The sequence below is a fragment of the Stomoxys calcitrans genome, chromosome 3 (genome assembly GCF_963082655.1).
Source record: "Stomoxys calcitrans chromosome 3, idStoCalc2.1, whole genome shotgun sequence".
Classification (NCBI taxonomy): domain Eukaryota; kingdom Metazoa; phylum Arthropoda; class Insecta; order Diptera; family Muscidae; genus Stomoxys; species Stomoxys calcitrans.
Genome location: NC_081554.1, coordinates 168,404,266 through 168,427,944, shown reverse-complemented (window position 1 = coordinate 168,427,944; position 23,679 = coordinate 168,404,266). Strand labels below are relative to the sequence as shown.

The window sequence follows — 23,679 nt, the reverse complement described above, 5'->3', positions numbered from 1 at the left end:
CTACGTGTCAAAATTCATTCAAATCGGATAAGAATTGCGCCCTCCAGAGTCTCAAGAAGTCAAGACCCAAGATCGGTTTATATGACAGCTATATCAGGTTATGGACCGATTTGAACCATACTTGGCATAGTTGTTAAGTATCATAACAAAACACGTCGTGCAAAATTTCATTCTAATCGGATAAGAATTGCACACTCTAGAGGCTCAAGAAGTCAAGACCCAAGATCGGTTTATATGGCAGCTATATCAAAACATGGACCGATATGGCCCATTTACAATACCAACCGATCTACACTAATAAGAAATAGTTGTGCAAAATTTCAAGCGGCTAGCTTTACTCCTTCGGAAGTTAGCGTGCTTTCGACAGACAGACAGATGGACGGACGGACGGACAGACAGACGGACGGACGGACATGGCTAGATCGACATAAAATGTCACGACGATCAAGAATATATATACTATATGGGTTCTCAGACGAATACTTTAAGTAGTTACAAACAGAATGACGAAATTGGTGTACCCCCCATTCTATGGTGGAGGGTATAAAAATTGTGTCAAAATTTTACCCTCAGAAATTTCTACCTGAAAAAAATTTTACTTTGTTTGTTTATTTCTCCTTCGAGACGAGCTCAATGATCGGAGATGCAAATGGAAAAGGAAAGCCAAAGATGGCAGCACACACCAACCACTACGGGACGCGTTTTTGGTTAGAAGACTTTTCAAGTTCCGTGTGCCCGGCCAGAATTCGAACCTGTGCACACGGAACAACAGCGAGATCCATTGCCGTTGTCTTAGCGTTCGAAGCCATCAATACAACTTCCAAAAGATGCACAAAATCATGTGTAGTACAGAAGAAGTGTAATTTGTCACAGAAAGAATGTCTGTCATTACACAAAAATACATGCATTGGGAAGAGTACAGCTAATGAGCAGGGTTGTCGAGCTTGGTTCATGTGGTAATTGAATCATAGATGCGTTTTCGCTATTAATACGATTCAAATACAACATACCAACGCACGGCCCTTGAAGCCATCATACCTAATATGGTTGAAAAGTCTTCTAACCAAAGACGAAACGCGTCCCATAGTGGTTGGTGTGTGTTGCTATCTTTGGCTTTTCTTTTCCATTTGCATCTCCGATCATTGAGCTCGTCCCAAAAGAGAAACAAAAAAAAATTTTAAAATTTAATGATCTTCGCCCTAATAGACAAAAAATTTTAAAAAAGTTGAAAATTTTGTCAAAATATTTACCTATAGAATATTTTGTCAATATTTTTACCTATAGAAATTTTTGTCAAAATTATTGCCAATAAAAAATTGTTGTCAAATTTTATTGCCAATAAAAAATTTTGTAAAATTTTTACCTATAGAAATTTTGTCAAAATGTTTACCCATTGAAAATTTTGGCCAAATTTCTACCTATAGAAATTTTTTTCGTATCCAAGGCAGACGGAGCAACAGCAAGAGCCGTTAGAACATTCCAACTTACGGGCCTTGAAGCCATCACAAATAATGTGATTGAAAAGTTCTCTAACCAAAGACGAAACGCGTCCCATAGTGATTGGTGTGTTTTGCGATCTGTGGTTTTCCTTATCATTGGGCTAGTCACGAGAGAGAACGAAACATAAATTGTGAAATTTAATCATCTTCGACCTAACAGGCAAAAAACTTGAAAATGAAAAAAAAAAAAATATATGGAAAATTTTGTCAAAATTTGTTTTTATAGAAAATTTCGCCAACATTTTTCTTATAGAAAATTTTGCAAAAATTTTTTCCTTAGTACATTTTTTCAATGCTTTTCTCACCGTTTACTTTGATTGGACTTCACCAGCTGTTCATCTTTTTGTTATACCCTCCACCAAAGGATGGGGGTAATACCTCGAAAAATTCGTCAAAGACCCCATATAGTCTATAAAGGGGTGATTTTTTAGTTATTATCCTTTTGGCAACACTGGTTTAAACACCTCACGCACGTTTCGTGTTTTGTTTCACTGTCAAACATCTTCAGTTTGGTCTATAATTTAACCATGAAGGACAACGCTTGCAATTATTTAATTTTATTATCAAAATGTGTGCTCTGTTGAGAAAGTTCATCACTCGCTTCTTTCATTGAGCAACGAAGCTTTTTTTTGGCTCAATGGGTACATAAGTTAGCAGTATTGTCGATTCTGGAGTGAAGATCAGCCAGAAGCATTGCAAGAGCTACCAATGCATCCAGAAAAAGTTACAGTTTTCTGCGGTTTATGGGCTGGTGGCATAATTGGACCGTACTTCTTCAAAGAATGGTGAATGGTGAGCGCTAACGTGAGATGATATCCAACTTTTTTTTTGCTCAAAACGCAAAAGCTACCAATGCATCCAAAAAAAAGTCACAGTTTGGTGCGGTTTATGGGCTGGTGGCGTCATTGGACCGTACTTCTTCAAAGATGATGCGAATCGTAACGTAACTGTGAATGGTGAGCGCTACCATGAGATGATATCCAACTTTTTTTTGCCCAAATGCAAGAGCTTGACTTGCATGACATGTGGTTTCAACAAGACGGTGCCACATGCCAGACAGCACGCATAACAATTAACTTAATGAGAGACTATTTCGGTAAACATTTTATTTCACATTCGGGACTGATTAATTGGCCGTCTAGATCGCCCAGTTTTAACGCCTTTAGACTATTTTTTGTGGGGCTATGTTAAAGCTCATGTCTAAACAGAAAAGCCCGCTTCAAATGACGCATTGGAAGACAACATTGAAGTATTTATTCGTGAGACACCGGCCGAAATGTTGGAAAGAGTATGCCAAAATTGGACTAATCGGATAGACCATTTGAGACGCAGTCACGGACAAAATTTGCATGAAATAATCGTCACACATTAAATAATATAGACGGTATTATCGATTGAAATAAAGATTTCACGCATTTTTCTGAATTTAATATGCTTTGATTTTTTAAAAACTTTCCGATAGCTCTTAAAAAATCACCCTTTATATTCCAGATTGTTATGATATTTTAAGCCGAAATAGCCATGTCCGTCCGTCTGTCGGAAGCACGCTAACTTTCAAGGGAGTACTCGTAAAAGAGGCCAAGGGAGGCCACCCTAGCGCAGAGGTTAGCATGTCCTATGACGCTGAACGCCTGGTTTTGAATCCTGGCGAGACCATCAGAAAAATTTTCAGTGGTGGTTTTCCCCTCCTATTGCTGGCAACATTTGTGGGGTACTATGCCATGTAAAACTTCTCTCCAAAGAGGTGTCACACTGTGGCACGCCATTCGGACTCCGTTATAAAATGGAGGCCCCTTACCATTGAACTTAAACTCGAATCGGACTGCACTCATAGATATGTGAGAAGTTTGCCCCTGTTCCTTAGTGGAATGTTCATGGGCAAAATGTGCAATTTTACTCATAAAGCTAGGCGCTCGAAACTTTACACAAATACTTCCTATCAGTGTAAGTCGATTGGGATTTTAAATGGGCCATATCGGTTCATGTTTTGATATAGCTACCATCATTAGCGAAGCCAGTCTGGCTTAAAAGGGGGGCTAAAACACTTTAAATAGCAATAAAATTAGCAAATTTTGCGGAAAACAATGACATTTTTCATTTCTGGAGGGGGCTTAAACTTTTCTGGGTGGTGTTTAGCCCACCCCCCACAGGCCGTTATACGCTTATGGCTGCCATATAAACTGATCAGGGATTTTGACTTCTTAGGGTTCTAGAGGGCGCAATTCATATCCGATTGGGCTGAAATGTTGCATGTTTGTTTGTTTGCTATGACTTTCAAGAACTGTGTTCGGTTTGATTCAAATCACCTGATATAACTGCCATATAAACCGAACTGTGTTAAGTTTGATAAAATCACCTGATATAACTGGCATATAAACCGATCTGGGATTATGACTTCTAAGGCCTCTAGAGGGCGCAATTCTTATCCGATGTGGCTCTAATTTAGCATTAAGTGGTTTGTTACGACTTCCAACAACTAAGTAGGCAAGTAGGGATCAAATCGATCCATAACCTGATATAGCTGCCATATAAACCGATCTGGAATCTTGTCTTCTTGAGCCACTAGAGGGCGCAATTCTTATCCGATTTGGCTGAAATTTTGCATGAAGCGTTTTGTTATGACTTCCAAAAATTGCACTTAATTTGGTTCAAATCGGTACATAACCTGATATAGCTGCCATATAAACCGATCTGGAATGTTGTCTTTTTGAGCCACTAGAGGGCGCAATTCTCATCCGATTTGGCTGAAATTTTGCATGAAGTGTTTTGTTATGACTTCCAAAAACTGTGCTAAGTATGATTTAAATCGGTACATAACCTGATATAGCTGCCATATAAATCGATCTGGGATATTAACTTCTTAAGCCTCTAGAGGGCGCAATTCTTACCCCTTTTGGCTGAAATTTTCCACTAAGTGTTTTGTTATGAATTCCAACAACTGTACTAAGTACGGTTCAAAAGGGGACATAAACCAATATAACTGCCATATAAACCGATCTTGAATTTTGACTTGTTAGGCCTTTAGATGGCGCAATTCTTATCCGATTTTGCTGAAATTGTGCATGAAATGTTTTCTTATGTCTTTCAAAAACTGATCAAAATATGGTTGAAATCGGTACATAACCTGACATATACACCGATCTGGGATCTTAACTTCTTAAGCCTATAGAGGTCGCAATTCTTATCCAATTTGGCAGAAGTTTTGTACAACGGCTTCTTCCATGACCTTCATTATATCTGTTCAATATGGTCTAAATCGATCTATGGCCTGATACAGCTCCAATATAAACTGAGCTCCCGATTATGTTTCTTGAGCCTGATATATTCCACAATGACTTCTACCATGGTCTACGACATTCAAGTCTTGTATGGTCCTAATTGGACTATAGCTCCAACAATATAACAATTCTTATCCGTTATTCTTTGTTTGCCTAAAAAGAGATACCACTCAAAGAACTCGACAAATGCGATCCATGGTGGAGGGTATAAAGATTTGTTCCGGCCGAACTTAGCACGCTCTCATTTGTTTTTAATTATATTTCTCTAAAAATATTTTTTTGTTTTAAAGCCGCAATCCTATCCTTGCCTTTCTATTTTTTTTGTAGGCATTTTAACTTGACCTTCAATTGACCCCCTTGTCTCCTCTTCGACTTTTGTTATAAAAACACAATTTCTTTCCATTCTTCACGTTTTTTTTTTCCTTTCATCTGCTTAACATTTCATTTGTTTGCTTGAAAATTTATTGCCACTAGAGTAACCTTTGTAATCTTTTCAATTTCATTTCTTTCAATTTCTATACAATGACCCTTAAACGAAATAATATTTTTTATGCCACAAAACAATAGCGTACTTCAAATAAGAACAAAGGAACTGAGACTCAGACAACCATTACGACCGTCTTTATTATTCTTAATGCTAATATTTTTTATGTTAGACCCAAATGAGTATGAGAGAGCACACAAACATGATACTTTTTTGCGAACATCGCTCATTCGGGTAGGGCTTTTGAGTTGATATATTAATAGGCAAATTTTTTTTGTAGAGTCCAAAAAGATTTATAAAAAATCAAGCGAAGTCTAAGAAAGGTTCAATAATTGAAAAAAAAGCTAATCACAAAGGTTGAGGTGCATTAACCAATAGAGAAGTGAATACTTTCCCTTGCAACTTTAACAAAATTTTCTATAAAATATTAAAAAAAAAAATTGTTTTAAATCGACAGTAGTGCCTCGATTTACATCGCTTTTTTTCCAAGAGATCGCGACGTAAATAAAAATTGGAATAACCACAAAACCAACAGTTTTTTTTTTTTTTTTTGAAACTCATGCCCTCCCTTTTTGCCTCTTTATCCTAATGACCAAAATACAATATACAGGGTGGCTGATGAATATTGCTACAATGATGAATATTGCTACATTTTTTTTTCGGTGTATGGAATACATTTTTCTTTTATTCATGTTAAATTAAATTATTAAATTAATTATTAAATTATTATTAATTAAATTAATTAATTAATTAATTAAATTAATTATTAAATTATTATTATTAAATAGAAAAAAAGTTATTACATTTTTTTTTGGTAGCGGCTTTCATCAGCCACCCTGTATGACTACCGGTAAACTATAACCTGTTCCAACGATAACTTGTTATATCGATAATTTGTTATCGTTAACCAAGCTAATATTTTGGAAGGGATCCCGTCAAGGATGTTTGGCTCTAAAGATGGAGTTAGTACACATTTATATGCCATGTATGGTTAATTTATGAACAGTACTCTGAGCTGTTGATGTGGTCGAATTTACGGTTTGCCTCAAAAGAACTTCTTTATTTGGTCTGGCCATGTCCGTCCTTCCGCGTATCCTTTCTGTGTCGTTTTTTGCGTCTACCGTTTTTTGTAATCCAATCATCGCGAAATTTTACGAATTTTCCAATCTGTTGGTTAACTCGCTCAACTCCTTTTTTATACCCACCACCGAAGGATGGGGGCATATTTATTTTGTCATTCCGTTTGCAACACATCGAAAAATCCATTTCCGACCCTACACAGTATATATATTCTTGATCAGCGTAAAAATCTAAGACGATCTAGCCATGTCCGTCCGTCTGCCTGTTGAAATCACGCTACAGTCATTAAAAATATAGATATTGAGTTGAAACTTTGCACAGATTCTTTTTTTGTCCTTAAGCAGGTTAATTTCGAAGATGGGCTATATCGGACTATATCTTGATATAGCCCCCATATAGATCGATCCGCCGATTTAAGGTCTTAGGCCCATAAAAGACACATTTATTATCCGATTTTGCTCAAATTTGAGACAGTGAGTTATGTTAGGCTCTTTGACATCCTTCTTCAATTTGGCCCAGATCAGTCCAGATTTGTATATAGCTACCATATGGACCGATCCGCCAATTTAAAGTCTTAGGCCCATAAAAGGCACATTTATTATCCGATTTAGCTGAAATTGGGGACAGTGAGTTGCCTTATGCCCTTCGACATCTTTCTTCAATTTGGGCCTATTCGGATCAGATTTGGATATAGCTGCCATATAGACCGATCCCTCGATTTAAGGTTTTGGGCCCATAAAAGGCGCATTTATTGTCCGATGTCGCCGAAATTTGGGACAATGAGTTGTGTTAAGCCCCTTGACATACTTTTGAAATATGGCACAGATCGACCAAGATTTGCATATAGCTGCCATATAGACCGGTCCACCGATATAGGGTCCTAGGCCCATAAAACCCACATTTATTATCCGATTTTGCTGAAATTTGGGACAGTGAGTTATTTTACGCCCTTTGACATCCTTCTTTAATTTGGCCCACATCGGTCCAGATTTGGATATAGCTGCCATATAGACCGATCTCTCGATTTAGGGTCTTAGGCCCATAAAAGCCACATTTGTTATCCGATTTTGGTGAAATTTGGAACAGCGAGTTGCGTTCGGTCCCTCGACATTCTTCTTTAATTTGGCCCGGATCGGTCTAGATTTGGATATAGCTGTCATATGGACCGATTTTTCGATTTAGGGTCTTAGGCCCATTAAAACCACATTTGTTATCCGATTTTGCTGAAATTTGGAACAGCGAGTGGCATTAGGTCCCTCGACATTCTTCTACAATTTGGCTCAGATCGGTCCAGATTTGGGTATAGTTGCCATATAGACTGATCTCTCGATTTAAGGTTTTAGGTCCGTAAAAGGCGTGTTTATTATCCGATGTCGCCGAAATTTGGGACAGTGAGTTGTGTTAGGCCTTTCGACATCCTTCTTCAATTTGGCTTAGATCGGTTCAGATTTGAATATAGCTGTCATATAGACCGATCTCTCGTTTTAAGGTCTTGCGCCCATAAAAGGCGCATTTACTGTCCGATTTTGCCGAAATTTAAGAGAGTGAGTTGTGTTAGGACCTTCGATATCCTTCTTCAATTTGGCTTAGATCGGTCCAGATTTGAATATAGCTGCCATATAGACCGATCTCTCGATTTGAGGTTTTGCGCCCATAGAAAAGGCCATTTATTATCCGATTTTGCTGAAATTTGGTACAGTGAGTTGTGTTAGGCTTTTCAACATCCTTTTTCAATTTGGCTCAGATCGGTCCAGATTTGGATATAGCTGCCATATAACTGATCTCTCGATTTATGGTTTTTGTGGCCATAAAATTCGGTCCGCTGGCCAATCAATTACAAACGGGTGTGAGTTCCTGGAATGTCTAGTATTTCTGACAAACATCCTTCCATGAGGATTAAGAAGACGAATATCCGATGAACACACACCCTGAAAGTACCGATAGAACAGCGTCAAACAACCCACATTACGACGATGTTCAAGGAAGGCAATAGGCCTGGATACCCTACTGTCACCAATCAACACCATCGCTCTCCTCTAAATACGCTGCAGTATCCCCAGGTATGATTTTGAAGCTCCACCCCATACATGTGAGTTGTACTCAATTTTCGGCCTTATGAAAGTGATATCAGTCAGAAGATCAGAAGGAGTGAAGTAATTCTTACACCGTTTAGGGAAGCCTTAGAACTTGAATGCTTCTTTCGCTACTTCACAAAGAACATCACTTTGATCCTTCATACCCAGAACATCAAGAGCTTCTGATTGCTCAACATCTAAACTTTTGATAGACAGCGATGATCGTAATGGATCAGCGAATCGTTTGTGTGACAACAAACAGCTCTGAGTCTTCCGTGCATTAACTATACCGGATATCACCCTTGTGTTCGAGGAAATCATCGGAAAGATAACAGAGTTCAGTGCACTGGAAACTTACACAGCGTGCGACCACAAGTTTATTATGTTCTTCTTTAATACTGAAAGGGACAGAGCTTATGAGGGAATGAGCACAAGTATTCAAAGCTGGAATGTGAACGATCGCGACACCTCGAAACTTCTAACTGAAATTGTCCGTCAAGCCCAGCGCTCAAACATACACTAGACGGTGTTTCGATAGTGGATTGATTGATGGCCATCTTAGAGAACGGATGCAAAAAATCTATGCCAAGACTCAAAAGGTCGAGGGGAAATAGAACCACGTCACACAGATGCTGACAGACCATGGTTACTTCCGGAAATACCTGCATAGAATGGCCAATGGTTGCAGACGATGTGGAGCACACATTTGAAGGAGGCAGGGAATTGGAAATAGCCATTGGATATGTTTCATCAAGAGGATGCTGAAAGGCAAGAAGAAATGGGAGGCGGTTATGAGACACGCCAAAAAAAGTACAGCGCAGTAGGAAGATAGATCTGGACCTGAAAAATCAACAGATATGGGCTCCACCTCGTAGTAATGCGAAAGCCGTTCCGAGATGGAATTTATTAATCCCCAGGGGTGTCACAGGGTGAGTTTTAGACGGTAGTGTTGATAACGGCGTCCGGCCTAAGACGAGAGACACCCTCGTCACCTAAAGCATTTTCACGACATGACCCGCAAAAAAAAATGTGTAGTTCTTTAGTATGCAAAATTTCGCGACCTCAGTAGGTGCATAGGCTGATCCCTTTAACTGGAAATCTGGCCACCTCGAGCTTGGCAAATTTTGCCAAACCGTACCTAGATGTTGCAGACGATGTGGAACACATATTTGAAGGAGGCAGGGAATTGATAAAAGCCATTGGATATGTTTCATCAAGAGGATGCTGAAAGGCAAGAAGAAATGGGAGGCGGTGATGAGACACGCCGAACAAGTACAGCGCTATTAGAAGATAGAATTGGACCTGAAAAATCACCAGATATGGGATCCACCTCGTAGTAATGCGAAAGCCGTTCCGAGGTGGAATTTATCCCTAGGGGTGTCACAGGGTGAGTTTTAGCCGGAACTGTTGATAACGGCGTCCGGCATAAGACGAGAGACACCCTCGTCACCTTAAGAATTTTCGCAACGTTACTCGCAAAAAAATTTTTTTGAGGTGTTCTTCAATAAGTATGCAAAATTTGGAGACCTTATTAGGTCCTGAGGCTGATCCATGGGGCTTGAAAGCTGGTCAAATTATGCCAAACCTTTATTTAGGGGTCGAACTTGGCGAATTTTTTCTTGTGGTTATTCAGTGATGGCTGTGACATCTTTTTCGAAGTACGATCCTTCATGAAGACTTAGAGGCCGTGGGCGCTTCCTTCGTTCCTGTTTCGATTCCATCTCCTTCCGCTTGACACTGTCTGGAGTTTCCATTGCGAGAATGCTTGCTTGGTCTTCCCAGAGTACTTGCAAGCGGCGAGTTCTTTTTCACTCTTCGAGAGATCTGATTCTCTTTCCAGCTTCTGTAGAAGTGCTTGTAATGTCAGTTCATCATCTTGCATTTTCGCCCGATTGCTCTGCCGGTGCCTACTCCTCAGTCTTCTTCGTCGTACCACGGATTGCTTTCTCTTTCTTTTTGTGAGTTAAGCGAAGCCATAGCTCACTACTACCGTCATCCCGTTGTCCTCATCGCTCGCTTCGGCTGCGATGGCTGTTTCATTGACACTGTCGTTATTTGAATCTGAATCGTAAACACCATATTTACTTAAAGGCTGGGGACGAACTGCGCATTCCTCTGGTTTATCTGATACTTCCTCATTTGTTAGTCTGACGACTTGTTATGTGCTCGAAGCATTATTCCCGACCACAGATGGCAAGGCACCCACACCTATAGGAGTTTCGGACAACATGCTACGATCTGACCACCAAAGTTCTCTTTGGAGTCCATTTAGAGTCTACTCCTGAAAGGCTTTAACATTTTTGTGTAATCTATTCCGAGATACAAATATTTTTCTTTGAGGAGCGAAATGAAAACACTTCGGCTCAATGGCTACTTTAACACCTCCCTACTATGCAAGGAAAAAATATATTTTTTTGCAGGTTTATTTCAAATTTTTATGTTGAAGCATAAATTGAAGTTTGATGTTTAATTCGGTTATGATAAATTCAACGTTGGTTTACTTGAAGTCCAAATCTTCCATCTGTTCTGCTAAAAGAGCCCCTATAAGCCTTACTGTTTGACCCATATGTCTTAAATTTGGAATGTGAAGTACGAATATGTTCTTGAACACCCCTTAGCCACTTTGTCTAAAATAATTCCGTGTTTAGATGTAAACCTCATAGGGGATTCCTACTGTCCCCTACTATGCTAAACAAATTTTGCTGTTTTTTTTTTTCATAGTCAAAATTCCCATAAGACTTTTTGAGCCTTTTGGAGCTGTTATTTATAATGGGTGGGGTATCCAAGGTTTGGCTCCTCCATACTTGGCGTATTTTCACTTGTTATTATTCATTTTTTTTCCTGACAAATAATTTAAAACACATCTCATAGATCGCCCAAAAACGACAAAAAGTTTCAGTTTCCATTTTGGGTATCTGTTTTTATACTTCGCCCATCAAATTGTGTTGTAAGTTTTGGTTATTTTATTTATGTTGTTCCACATTTCTCTGTGGGTGTCTGTGTGTGTGTGTGTGTGTGAGTGAGTGAGTCATGTGTCCCATGTCCTTTTTACAAACAAGAGGATATTTTAGTATTCAGATTCAGTCATTCATTAAGTTTTAGTTCGTTAGTAAAAAACAGATAAGGATTTTTTTCGCTGTATTTTTTCTGTGTGTCACCCTTGTGATGCAAAAACATTTCATATGGAATATTTCACAAATATTCGTATTCGCTATGGGTTTTTTTTTTTGTGTGTCACTATATGCTCTTTGTTTTTCTCAACTAACGTATTAAGCTCTCTGCAAGTATATTGGGTGGGAGGACAAAACAAAAACCAAAAAAAAAAAAAAAAAAAATCCTGTCAACTTCTGGTAACTCTGAATGTACCTACGAATGTATGCCGCTGTATTCACATTCATAGGTAAGGTAGTTGTAATGGAGTAAAAAAAATCCTGACATTCCATTTTAGATCTACTGGGTGATGTGAAAGCTACGCAATTAATCCCTGAATACCTTTCAAAACAAAGTTTATACTACGTATTGCCATTTCTAGGGGAATTTTGTAGTTTTTTCTACTAAAGGGTAGATTTTAAAATAAGTGAATAAGCATAATTTTTATACCCAACGCCGAAGGATGGGGGTATATTCATTTTGTCATTTCGTTTGCAACACATCGAAATATTCATTTATGACCCCATAGAGAATACAGTGGAAACCAGATAAGAGAGAACATCAAAAATGAGTCTATTTTGTTTCACTTATTCGTAATTTTCAGTTAAGCGTGGTTCGGATAAGTGAAATTCGTTTTCAGTTAAGCGATAAGACATAAATAAAAAAACATTTATGATGCATTAAAAAACTGGAGTTGAAAAAGTGCTATGTTCAGTGGCAATCTTCAAAAATCAGAGAGAAGTATTGCCGCAATGACAAGACAAATTTTATTACTGACATTAAATTTTTCTCTCCCAGATAGTTTTCGATAGATGTGTTTGTCACTTAAGCGCCTTAAGTTTCATAAAAAAAACGTTATTTGGGATATAAAAAGCTTTTCGCTTAAGCGGTATTTTCAGTTAAACGATATTTCACTTAAGCGTTTTCAACTACCTTGAATAACACCAAAAATTTATGGTTCTTCCCATAAATTTCAACAAAATCAGATGATAAATGTGGCTTTTATGGGCCTAAGACCCTACATCGGCAGATCGGTCTACATGGGGACTATATCAAGATACTATATCAAGACTATATCAAGATATAGTCCCCATGTAGACCGATCTGCCGATGTAGGGTCTTAGGCCCATAAAAGCCACATTTATCATCTGATTTTGTTGAAATTTGGGATAGAGAATTGTGCTAGGCCAGTCGATATCCCACTTCAATTTGGCCCAGATCGGTCTAGATTTGGATACAGCTGCCATATAGTCCGATCCTCCGATTTGGGATCTTAGTCTCATAAAATCCACATTTCGCTGAAATTTGGGACAGGGAGTTGTGTTAGGCCCTTTGACATCTTACTTCAATTTGGCTCAGATCGGTCCATATTTGGACATAGGTGCCACATAGACCGATCTCTCGATATAAGATTTTGGCTCCATAAAAGGCGCATTCATTGTCCGATTTCGCCGAAATTTGGGACAGTGAGTTGCGTTAGGTTCCTCGACAACGTTCTGCAATTTGACCCAGATCGGTCCAGATTTTGATATAGCTGCCATATAGACCGATCTCTCGATTTAAGATTTTGGGCCCATTAAAGGCACATTTATGGGACAGTGAATTCATATTTACCGGCCATGACAATATGGAGCTCAAATTAAAGGGATTAGGAAGTGCAGCACGAATTGGATTTCCATATTTGAGTCGAAATGTCTGAAGTTCCATCCCTCCCCTAAAGATCACTTCCCATTACCCTAATTTTTAAAAACACCAGCAACCGAGCAGCGGAACATTTCTCACACATCAATGAGTGTTTTCCGATTAAAATTTAAACTCAATAAGAACGGGCCCTTTTTATTGCCGAGTCCGAACGGCGTCCCACAGTACGACACCTCTTTGAGGAACATTTTTTTAATGTCCATGCATTGCATTGTGCCTCGCAAATATCGCCAACATTTAGAGGGGATAACCACCGCTTTGTTCGATGTTTTCGTTAGGATTCGAAGGCTCAATGATAAGGGAACTTCTTTTATAGCCGAGTCCGAATGGCGTCCTGCAGTGCGACACCTCTTTGGGGAACATTTTTTGAATGACCATGCATGTCATTGTGCCTCGCAAATGTCGCCAACATTAAGAGTGGATAACCACCGCTTTGTCCTAAGTTCTCTGGAACGCGTTCAGCGTCATAGGCTACAATGGCACGAATTCGATATCCGAAGTGTCCCAACCCTAAAAAGATAATAGAGGCCCGGTTCGGCTAGTTCGTCTATATAGACGGCTTTTAGTATTTAATTTTGATAAGTTATAAGCTCTTTTGACTTTGATGAATCTGTTTATACATCATAATTCTTCCCTTTTTGCTCATATTGCAGTTTAACCAAACGAAAATTTTGTTTCGATCTAGACAAACAGGCTATGAGTAGAGCGGGCTATATTAAACCCCTACACAATCCTTACGAATATGGCCTTGATAGGACCATATTTCGATATCGCTGCTATAAACTCAGGATCGTGATTTTAACGAAATGTGGTTTATATATTCCCAAGGCCGTAGTTATCCAAAGCTCGATCCGCCCGAACCTTATTTTAAATTTCCATAACTTTTTTTAGTATTTATTTAAAAATTTGCTTATATAGCGTTTTTCCCCCACATTCTTGGCTTCCCTGCTATAGCGTATGGAATAGCCTTCAGCCTAACTCTTCATACATGCAAATTAATTTAAATATGTTTTTTTCTCCGTTGGTAGTTGGTGAAAATTTAATAGCTTGGCAATTATGGCAGCACATCAAATAATCAAATTGTTGACCATTGCAGAATTATATGCATGTGGGTAGCCTTCCATGAAGCACCTACTTGTTTAATATCATTTTTATTCTTTTTATCGTTTTTTTTTCTTATTTTTTTTGCAAACAGCAAAAAGAAAATTTTATTTTCACATTTTATATCCCCTTCTTCATATTTCTCTTGTTTGGCCTCTGGCAAATTGTTGACACATTTTTTTAACCATGGTCATTTTTTTTCGTTTTTTTTTTCTCTTTTGCAGGAGGCGTGCCAAAATTATATACGCATCATGGTCGTCACATCTCCGGGACGTTTATTTGTGTGCGGTACAAATTCATTTCGTCCCCTGTGTAACACTTATATAATCAACGACAACAATTATACCCTGGAGGCAACTAAAAATGGCCAGGCTGTGTGTCCATACGATCCGAAACATAATTCCACATCGGTATTTGCGGGTGAGTACAAAACGAATGAAATAACATCAAACACCAACAACATCATGGTGTTGGAGGCCATTGCCGTTAACTCAAACCAAAAGATGAGATGGAAATTTGCCGTCATATTTTTACAGAGTTGTGAATATTTTATTTTTGTTGAAGTGTTTTTTTTCGCAATACATTATTGTGATATATTAAAAAAATACAATTGGAACTTAGGTATACATACCATTATCATGAGGAATTTAAGCTGTAAGGGAGGGAGAAAAAAACTTAAAATTCCGAGAAAACTTTAAATGTTGGAAAATATTTAAAAAAAAATCTAAAAAAATTTACCCTAGAACTCGCTATCAAGGAGCAGCAGAGAAGAAGAAGAACTTCCGTTTTATAGCCCGGAGGTCTTGCCACACCTTTTCATAGATTAGTCAACGGACTAAAAATGTTGCAAAGGTTCCCGCCCACATATATATGTTCTCTAAGACTCTCGGACTAAGACTCTTTGAATCAGATACTGTTGCCAGCTGAGGTCCTATATACAAAACTGTCAATCACGAAAACCCCATCTTCAGTTTGTGTGCAATTCCTAAGCAACAAAATGTACCCGTAACCATGGTAATATTGCGGCCTTTAGGTGTTACGTTAGCTGCGTTCAGATAAGTCAGACATTTGACCCAAATTGTTTTATAATTTTTGCCCAAAATATGTCAAAATCGAACATTCTTGATTTTGTATTCACATTAGAAACATTTATATGATCATTTTGTTTGTCCAAAAACAAATCAAACACCGTTAACCATTATATTACAAATAAAAAGGCCGGGCCGAACTTTGGATACCCACCACCTCGGATATATATGTAAACCACCTTTCATCATTATCTGGTGAAAATGCATAATTTATGCACCCATAGCAGCTTTATCGAAATAGGGTCCGATTTGTGGTCTATTAATTACAAGTCATTGTTCAATTTTGTAAAACTAAATATTAGTCTTTTCGGACTAATCTACACCATATACGACACGGATGTCGAAATTTCAGCAAAATCGGGCAATAAATGCGCTTTTTATGGGCCTAAGACCTTAAATCGAGAGATCAGTATATATGACAGCTATATCCAAATCTGGACCGATCTGGACCAAATTGAAGAAAAATGTCGAGGGTCCTAACACAACTTACTGTCCCAAATTTCAGCAAAATCGGATAATAAATGCGCCTTTTAAGGACAAAGACCCTAAATCGGCGGATGGGTCTATATGGCAGCTATATCCAAATATGGACCGATTTGTGACAAATTGCAGAAGTATGTTGAGGGACTTAACACAACTCACTGTCCAAATTTCGGCGATATCGAGCAATAAATGCACCTTTTATGGGCCCAAAACCTTAAATCGAGAGACCGTTCTATATGGCAGCTATATCCAAATCTGGACCGATTTGTGACAAATTGCGGAAGTATGTTGAGGGACTTAACACAACTCACTGTCCCAAATTTCAGCAAAATCGGACAATAAATGCGCCTTTTAAGGGCCCAAGACCCTAAATCGGTCAATCGGTCTATATGGCAGCCATATCTAATTCTGGACCGATCTGTACCATACTGCAGAAGTATGTCGAGGGGCTTTACTTAACTCACTGTCCCAAATTTTGGCGACATCGGGCAATAAATGCGCTTTTTGTGGGCCCAAAATCTTAAATCGAGAGATCGGTCTATATAGCAGCTATATCCAAATCTGGACCGATCTAGGCCAAATTGAAGGAGGTTGTCGAAGGGCCTAACACAACTCACTGTCTCAAATTTTTGGCGACATCGGACAATAAATGCGCTTTTTATGGGCCCAAAACCTTAAATCGAGAGATCGGTCTATATAGCAGCTATATCAAAATCTGATACGATCTGGACCAAATTGAAGAGGGGTGACAAAGAGCCTAACACAACTCACTGTCCCAAATTTTGGCGACATCGGGCAATAAATGTGCCCTTTATGGGCCCAAAATCTTAAATCGAGAGATCGGTCTATATGGCAGCTATAGCTAAATCTGGACCGATCTAGACCATATTTCGGGAAGTTGTCGAAGGACCTAACACAATACACCGTCCCAAATTTCAGCGACATCGGACAAAACATGTGCCTTTTATGGGCCCAAAACCTTAAATCGGGAGATCGGTCTATATGGCTGCTATATCCAAATCTGAACCGATCTGTGCCAAATTGAAGAAGGATGTCGAAGGATCTAACACAATTCTCTGTCCCAAATTTCGGCGACATCGGACAATAAATGCGCCATTAATGGGCCTAAGACCCTAAATCGGATCGGTCTATATGGCAGCTATATCCAAATCTGGACCGATCTGAGCCAATTTGACGAAGGATGTCGAAGGGCCTAACACAACTCACTGTCTCAAATTTCAGCAAAATTGGACAATAAATGCGCCTTTTAAGGGCCCAAGACCCTAAATGGGTCGTTCGGACTATATGGCAGCTATATCTAAATCTGGACCGATCTGTACCATACTGCAGAAGAATGTCGAGGAGCATAACCTAACTCACTGTCCCAAATTTTAGCGACATCGGGCAATAAATGCGCTTTTTATTGGCCCCAAATCTTAAATCGAGAGATCGGTCTATATGGCAGCTATATCCAAATCTGGACCGATTTGTGACAAATTGCAAAAGTATGTTGAGGGACTTAACACAACTCACTGTCCCAAATTTTGGCGATATCGGGCAATAAATGCACCTTTTAAGGGCCTAAGACCCTAAATCGGCGGATCGGTCTATATAGTAGCTGTATCCAAATCTGGACCGATCTGTGCCAATTTGAAGAAGGATGCCGAAGGGCCTAACACAACTCACTGTTCCAAATTTCAGCAAAATCTGATAATAAATGTAGCTTATATGAGTCTAAGACCCTAAATCGGCGGATCGGTCTATATGGGTCCTAAATCAAGATATAGTCCGATATAGCCCATCTTCGAACTCAACCTACTTATGAACAAAAAAAAGAATCTGTGCAAAGTTTCAGCCCAATATCTCTATTTTTAAAGACTGTAGCGTGATTTAAACTGACAGACGGACGGACATGGCTAGATCGTCTTAGATTTTTAAGCTAATCAAGAATATATATACTTTACTAGCCGCACCAGGCCCGCTCCGCTGCACCTTCTTTAACTCTCTAATATTTTTTTAGGGTGAGGACACTTCGCCCTGAATGCAGATATCGAATTCGTGCCATTGTAGCCTATAACGCTAAACGTATTCGAATCCTGGCGAGAACATCGCACAAGGCGGTGTTAATCTCTTCTAAGTGTTGGTGACATTTGCGAGGAACAATGCCATGCATGGTCATTTAAAAAAATTTCCCCAAAGAGGTGCCGCACTGCGGAACGCAGTTCGGACTCGACTATAGAAGAAGGTCCCTTATCATTGAGTTTAAACTTGAATCGGAAAGCACTCATTGATGTGAGTTCTCGCTTCCCGGTGGTAATGTTCTCATTATGGGAGGGATGGCACCTCAGACATTTTGACTCAAATATGGATATCAAACTGCTTTTGCACTTACAAATCCCTTTAATTTGAGCCCCATATTACATGGTCCTACATTTGGATATTAAATTCGTATTCTACTTCCTAATACCTTTATTTGAGCCCCATATTGCAATGGTCACTAAAAAATTGCTGTTTGTGGGGTATTTTGGGAAAGGGGTAGACCCCAGAAAATTGGTCCCGAAAACGGGTATCAATTCTTGCTCTACCCCCCAATACCTTTCATTTAAGCTCTACATTGTCATGGTCGGTAAATATGCCCGATGTAGGGGTGTTTTGGGTGGTGGAGTGGTCCCCCAATCACTAAGCCCTGAAAATATATCAGCAACGTGCTCTATTCTTATATAAAGGGTGATTTTTTTGAGGTTAGGATTTTCATGCATTAGTATTTGACAGATCACGTGGGATTTCAGACATGGTGTCAAAGAGAAAGATGCTCAGTATGCTTTGACATTTCATCATGAATAGACTTACTAACGAGCAACGCTTGCAAATCATTGAATTTTATTACCAAAATCAGTGTTCGGTTCGAAATGTGTTCATTCACCGTAACGTTGCGTCCAACAGCATCTTTGAAAAAATACGGTCCAATGATTCCACCAGCGTACAAACCACACCAAACAGTGCATTTTTCGGGATGCATGGGCAGTTCTTGAACGGCTTCTGGTTGCTCTTCACTCCAAATGCATCAATTTTGCTTATTTACGTAGCCATTCAACCAGAAATGAGCCTCATCGCTGAACAAAATTTGTCAAAATTTGAACACATTTCGAACCGAACACTGATTTTGGTAATAAAATTCAATGATTTGCAAGCGTTGCTCGTTAGTAAGTCTATTCATGATGAAATGTCAAAGCATACTGAGCATCTTTCTCTTTGACACCATGTCTGAAATCCCACGTGATCTGTCAAATACTAATGCATGAAAATCCTAACCTCAAAAAAATCACCCTTTATTTGAACCACAAAATTGGATATATAATTCGTTACCTAATCTCAAATACCATTCACTTAAACCCATTTTTAAAAAAGCCCCCTAGACAGTTGGTCCCGAATGTTGATGTCAAAATCATGGTCTATGCCCTTCATTTGAGCGGTTTAGGGGGTGTTTTGGTGAATGAGGCGGCCACTCAGTGACTTGGCTTTGAACATATATATCAGATTCGTGTTCTACCCTAAAATACCTCTTATTTGAGACTCATATTGCAATGGTCAGCAAATGCTTTCTATTTGGGTGGTGTTATAGGGGTGGGGTGGCCCCATAGACACTTTTCCGGAACATTGATATGAGATTCGTGCTTTACTTTCCAAAGACCTCTCATTTGAGCTCCATGTTGCTATGGTCGTAAATTTGTCTTCTTTGGGGTATGTTCTCGGGCGGCCCCCCAAACATTTGGTCCCACATCTGCATATCAGATTCGTATTCTAAATTGAAATACTTTTCATTTAAGCCCCATATTGCCATGGTCAATACCGGTTTGGGGGGTGTTTTGGTGAATGAGGCGGCCACTCAGTGACTTGGCTTTGAAAATATATGTCAGATTTGTGTTCTGCTCTAAAATACCTCTTATTTGAACCTCATATTGCAATGGTCAGCAAATACTTTCTATTTGGGTGGTGTTATGGGGGTGGAGTGGCCCCATAGACAATTTTCCCGAACATTGATATTCGTTCTTTACTTTCCAAAGACCTTTCATTTGAGTCCCATATTGCTATGGTCGTAAATTTGTCTTCTTTAGGGTATGTTCTCGGGCGGCCCCCCATACACTTGGTCCTACATCTGGATATCATATTCGTATTCGACACTCTAATACCTTTCATTGAAGCCCCATATTGCCATGGTCAGTAAATAAGTCCTGTTTGGGGGGTGTTTTGGAGAAGGGGTGGACCCCCAGAAACGTGGTCCCACATTTGGATATCATATTCGTATTTTACTCGCAAGTTACTTTCATTTGAGTCCCATATTGCCATGGTCGGTAAATATGTCCGATTTAGGGGTGTTTTTGGGGTTGGGGTGATCCCCCAAAAACTGTAAGCCCCATATTCCCATGGTCAATGAATAAGTCCTGGGGGGTGTTTTGGGGAAGGTTTGAATCCCCAGAAACTTTGTCGCAAATTTGGATATCAGGTTCGTATTTTACTCGCAAATACCTTTCATTTGAGTTCCATATTGCCATGGTCGGTAAATATGTCCGATTTAGGGATGTTTTGGGGGTTGGGGTGGCCCCCCTAGTACTTGGTCCCACAATTGGATATCAGATACGTTTTCTAATCTTAAATACCTTTCATTTGAGTCCCATATTGTTGTGATTGCTGTATATATATATTTGGTAGAATTTGGGGTGGGGCGCCCCCCCTTGGTATCCCATCCGAAATTTGGATACCAAATTTTTGTTTGTAGGTCACTATAAAAGGGGAACACAAAATTTCGCTTAAATCGCACAATTCATCTCCCAGATCTGGCGTTTCTGAAAATTTAGGTAAGGGGGAGGGTCCGCTCCCCCTTCAGATATCACAAAATGTAGTACCTTATTTTCACCACGGGATCATTATCAGTGAAAATTTCAAGAAAATCAGTTCACCTGTATCTGAGTCTATAAGGAACACACAAACAAACAAACAAACCAACATACAAACACAAATTGATTTTTATGTATAAGCCAGGGTCGGAAATGGATATTTCGATGTATTGCAAACAGAATGATAAAATGAATATACCCCCATCCTTCAATGGTGGGTATAGTAATACTTATAACTCATAACACCCGATTTGCCTAGAATCTCCATTCCCTTTCTAAATGTGTTACGCCTTTTGTGGTCCCGAAGCGTAACGGTAAAATAAAGCTCAAATATAGTTGCTCACACAATACATTCACACACAAATGACTTTATATTTGTCCAACAGGCGTTAAGAGGATTTTGTTGTAGTAGTTGTTGTAAGTGCTGCTGCCACAGTCGTTGCCATTGCCATTTCATCTCTTAACTTTAGAGCTGTTTATAGAATATAATATTTACATATGGCCAACACCAATACCAATGGGGCAAAAGGAAATACCCACATATGCAAAAATACTTTAACACAAAGAAAACAGAACAGAAATGAAATGAACATCTCTTGTACCCGCTATGAATAACAAAATAGTAGAATTGTCCAGGAGCACCAATCCTGATGAGGCTTACGGCTGTACGATGATGATGAGGATGGTGATGATGAAACTGACGAAAAGCCATAGGATGTTGAAATATTTGTAAATCATGTGGTGGCAGCTTTAGTTGCAGTGGTTTTTGATGATGGGGCCCCAGCGATATGGCTTCCAAAGTTTGCTTGCAAATGTGTTGATGATGACGTATGTTGTTATATGCCTACGTGTGTGTGTGTGTGTATGTGTATTTATGTAGGTGCAAGTGCATGCTTGCTCCACACAACCAACTGCCTTGTCATGGTTGATGTGATTGAAGTTGGTTGGTTTGAGCCTCAAAAAAAAAAAATAAATCATAATAAATATTTGTAAATTTTTATTGTTTATATGTGCACACTTTGCTTTAAACAGGACAAAGGGAGAGAGAGAGAGAGAGAGTGCGTGTGTTTCTCACTTTGTTCAACTCTTTTCTTTTTCCATGCAGTTGGCAATACTGAGTTACACACACACACACACACACCCACACTTATGAAAGAGGCTTCCAATTTGTTTATATGTTTTTTTTTTTTATTTTTATATTCGTTTCTTGCTTTTTGTTTTGGCAAAAAAGGAAATGCCATTACTCACTTATGAGTCGTCTGACAGCAAACAAACAAAAAGGATACATTTTTGCTGATGATGATGGTCCTTTACGCGTGGCAAGTAGTCACCATAACCACATATGCAAAGCAATCATTGTTGGCTTTTTTGATAAGGAACAAAAACCTAGTGGAGGCATTATTTGTTTGTTTGCCAAGAACCGTGGGACGGAATTGTAAAACTACACATTGACATTTATAAAGCTTCCACCATAGCATGGGGGTATACTAATCCCGTTTGTAACACCTCGAAATATTGATCTGGGACCCCAATAAGTAAATTCATATTCAGTGTCATAGGCGGACATGCTATCCTCTACGCTACGGTGGTCTCCTTTTAGTTCCCCCTTACTCCGCTATTGCTCAGCAGCCAAACAATGCGGACTGAGCCATCCTCGGAGTAGGCATTAATCTCTTTTCAACTTTTCAATCTGGTCCTATCTCCCATCACCCAAAGTCTCATAGACAGAGTGGCTTCCTTAACGCCCGAGATCTCGACTTCCGGGTTATATAGCCCTGATGGCTAGTTTACTACCCATAAAGATGTTCACCATCTTACAAATTCCTTTATCTCTTGAATGTCCGCCTGCAGCGCCGTATTATGGTCAATCAGACAGAAATACAACTCAGAAACTTGGTCCTCACGTTGTAATTCTCAGATCCACTCTTTCCTCTAGTTTTGATCCAACAGTGTATCATGATCTTCCAGGTGGCAATACCAGGGTTCCATCAATCCAGAACCTTGGTGCTCACGCTATAATTCTCAGACCCACTCTTTCCTCTAGTTTTGATCCAACAGTGTATCATGATCTTCCAGGTGGCAATACCAGGGTTCCATCAATCCAAGACTGCGCCCCTGGCAGCAGTGGCTTGCACTCGACCTCAAGTGCCGTCTCAGGTATCAGATCCGAAACCACTTCCATATCATACAAGTTTCCAATCGTGGCTTCGATTATACTGCGAGTTTATGACCTGCTGCTATCCTCTATCTATTCTCCCATCACCTAAAGTGGCTTCCTTAACTGGGTCGAATATTCAGAATATTCAGTGCCCTAGTGGACGTTGTACTCATCCTTCCTTAACTGGGTCGAATATTCAGAATATTCAGTGCTCTAGTGAACGTTGTACTCATCGCCACCTATGGAGGCCACCGTAGCGCAGATGCTAGTAATTCCGCCTACGACGCTGAACGCCTGGGTTCGAATCCTGGCGAGATTTTTCAACAGTGGTTTTCCCCTCTTAATGCTGCCAACATTTGTGAGGTACTGTGCCATGTAAAACTTCTCTCCAAAGAAGTGTCGCACTGCGGCACGCCGTTCGGACTCGGCTATGAAAAGGAGGCCCCTTATCATTGAGCTTAAACTTGAATCGGACTGCACTCATTGATATGTGAGAAGTTTGCCCCTGTTCCTTAGTGGGACAGCAATGTCATAAGACTTGTTCCTTGAACCTGCTGTATTGTCCTAATGTTGCACTTGTTGTCCATTGCAGTTCAGAAAACTACTGAGGTGTAAGTTATGATTGGCCTAACCATGCTTCTGCAGAACCAGTGGACTATCCTCGGATTCAGATCCCATTTCGACCAT

At 39.5% G+C, this 23,679-nt stretch overlaps 1 protein-coding gene across 1 annotated transcript in view; it reads left to right on the top strand.

The window, feature by feature from the left end:
- The window catches only part of LOC106084977 (semaphorin-1A), a 1,175,174-nt gene that overhangs the window by 873,439 nt on the left and 278,056 nt on the right, over nucleotides 1-23,679 (top strand). The window contains exon 5 of the mRNA XM_059365678.1: nucleotides 14,593-14,788. Within this exon, the coding sequence (XP_059221661.1) occupies nucleotides 14,593-14,788 (196 nt within the window). The remainder of the gene's footprint in view (nucleotides 1-14,592; nucleotides 14,789-23,679) is intronic.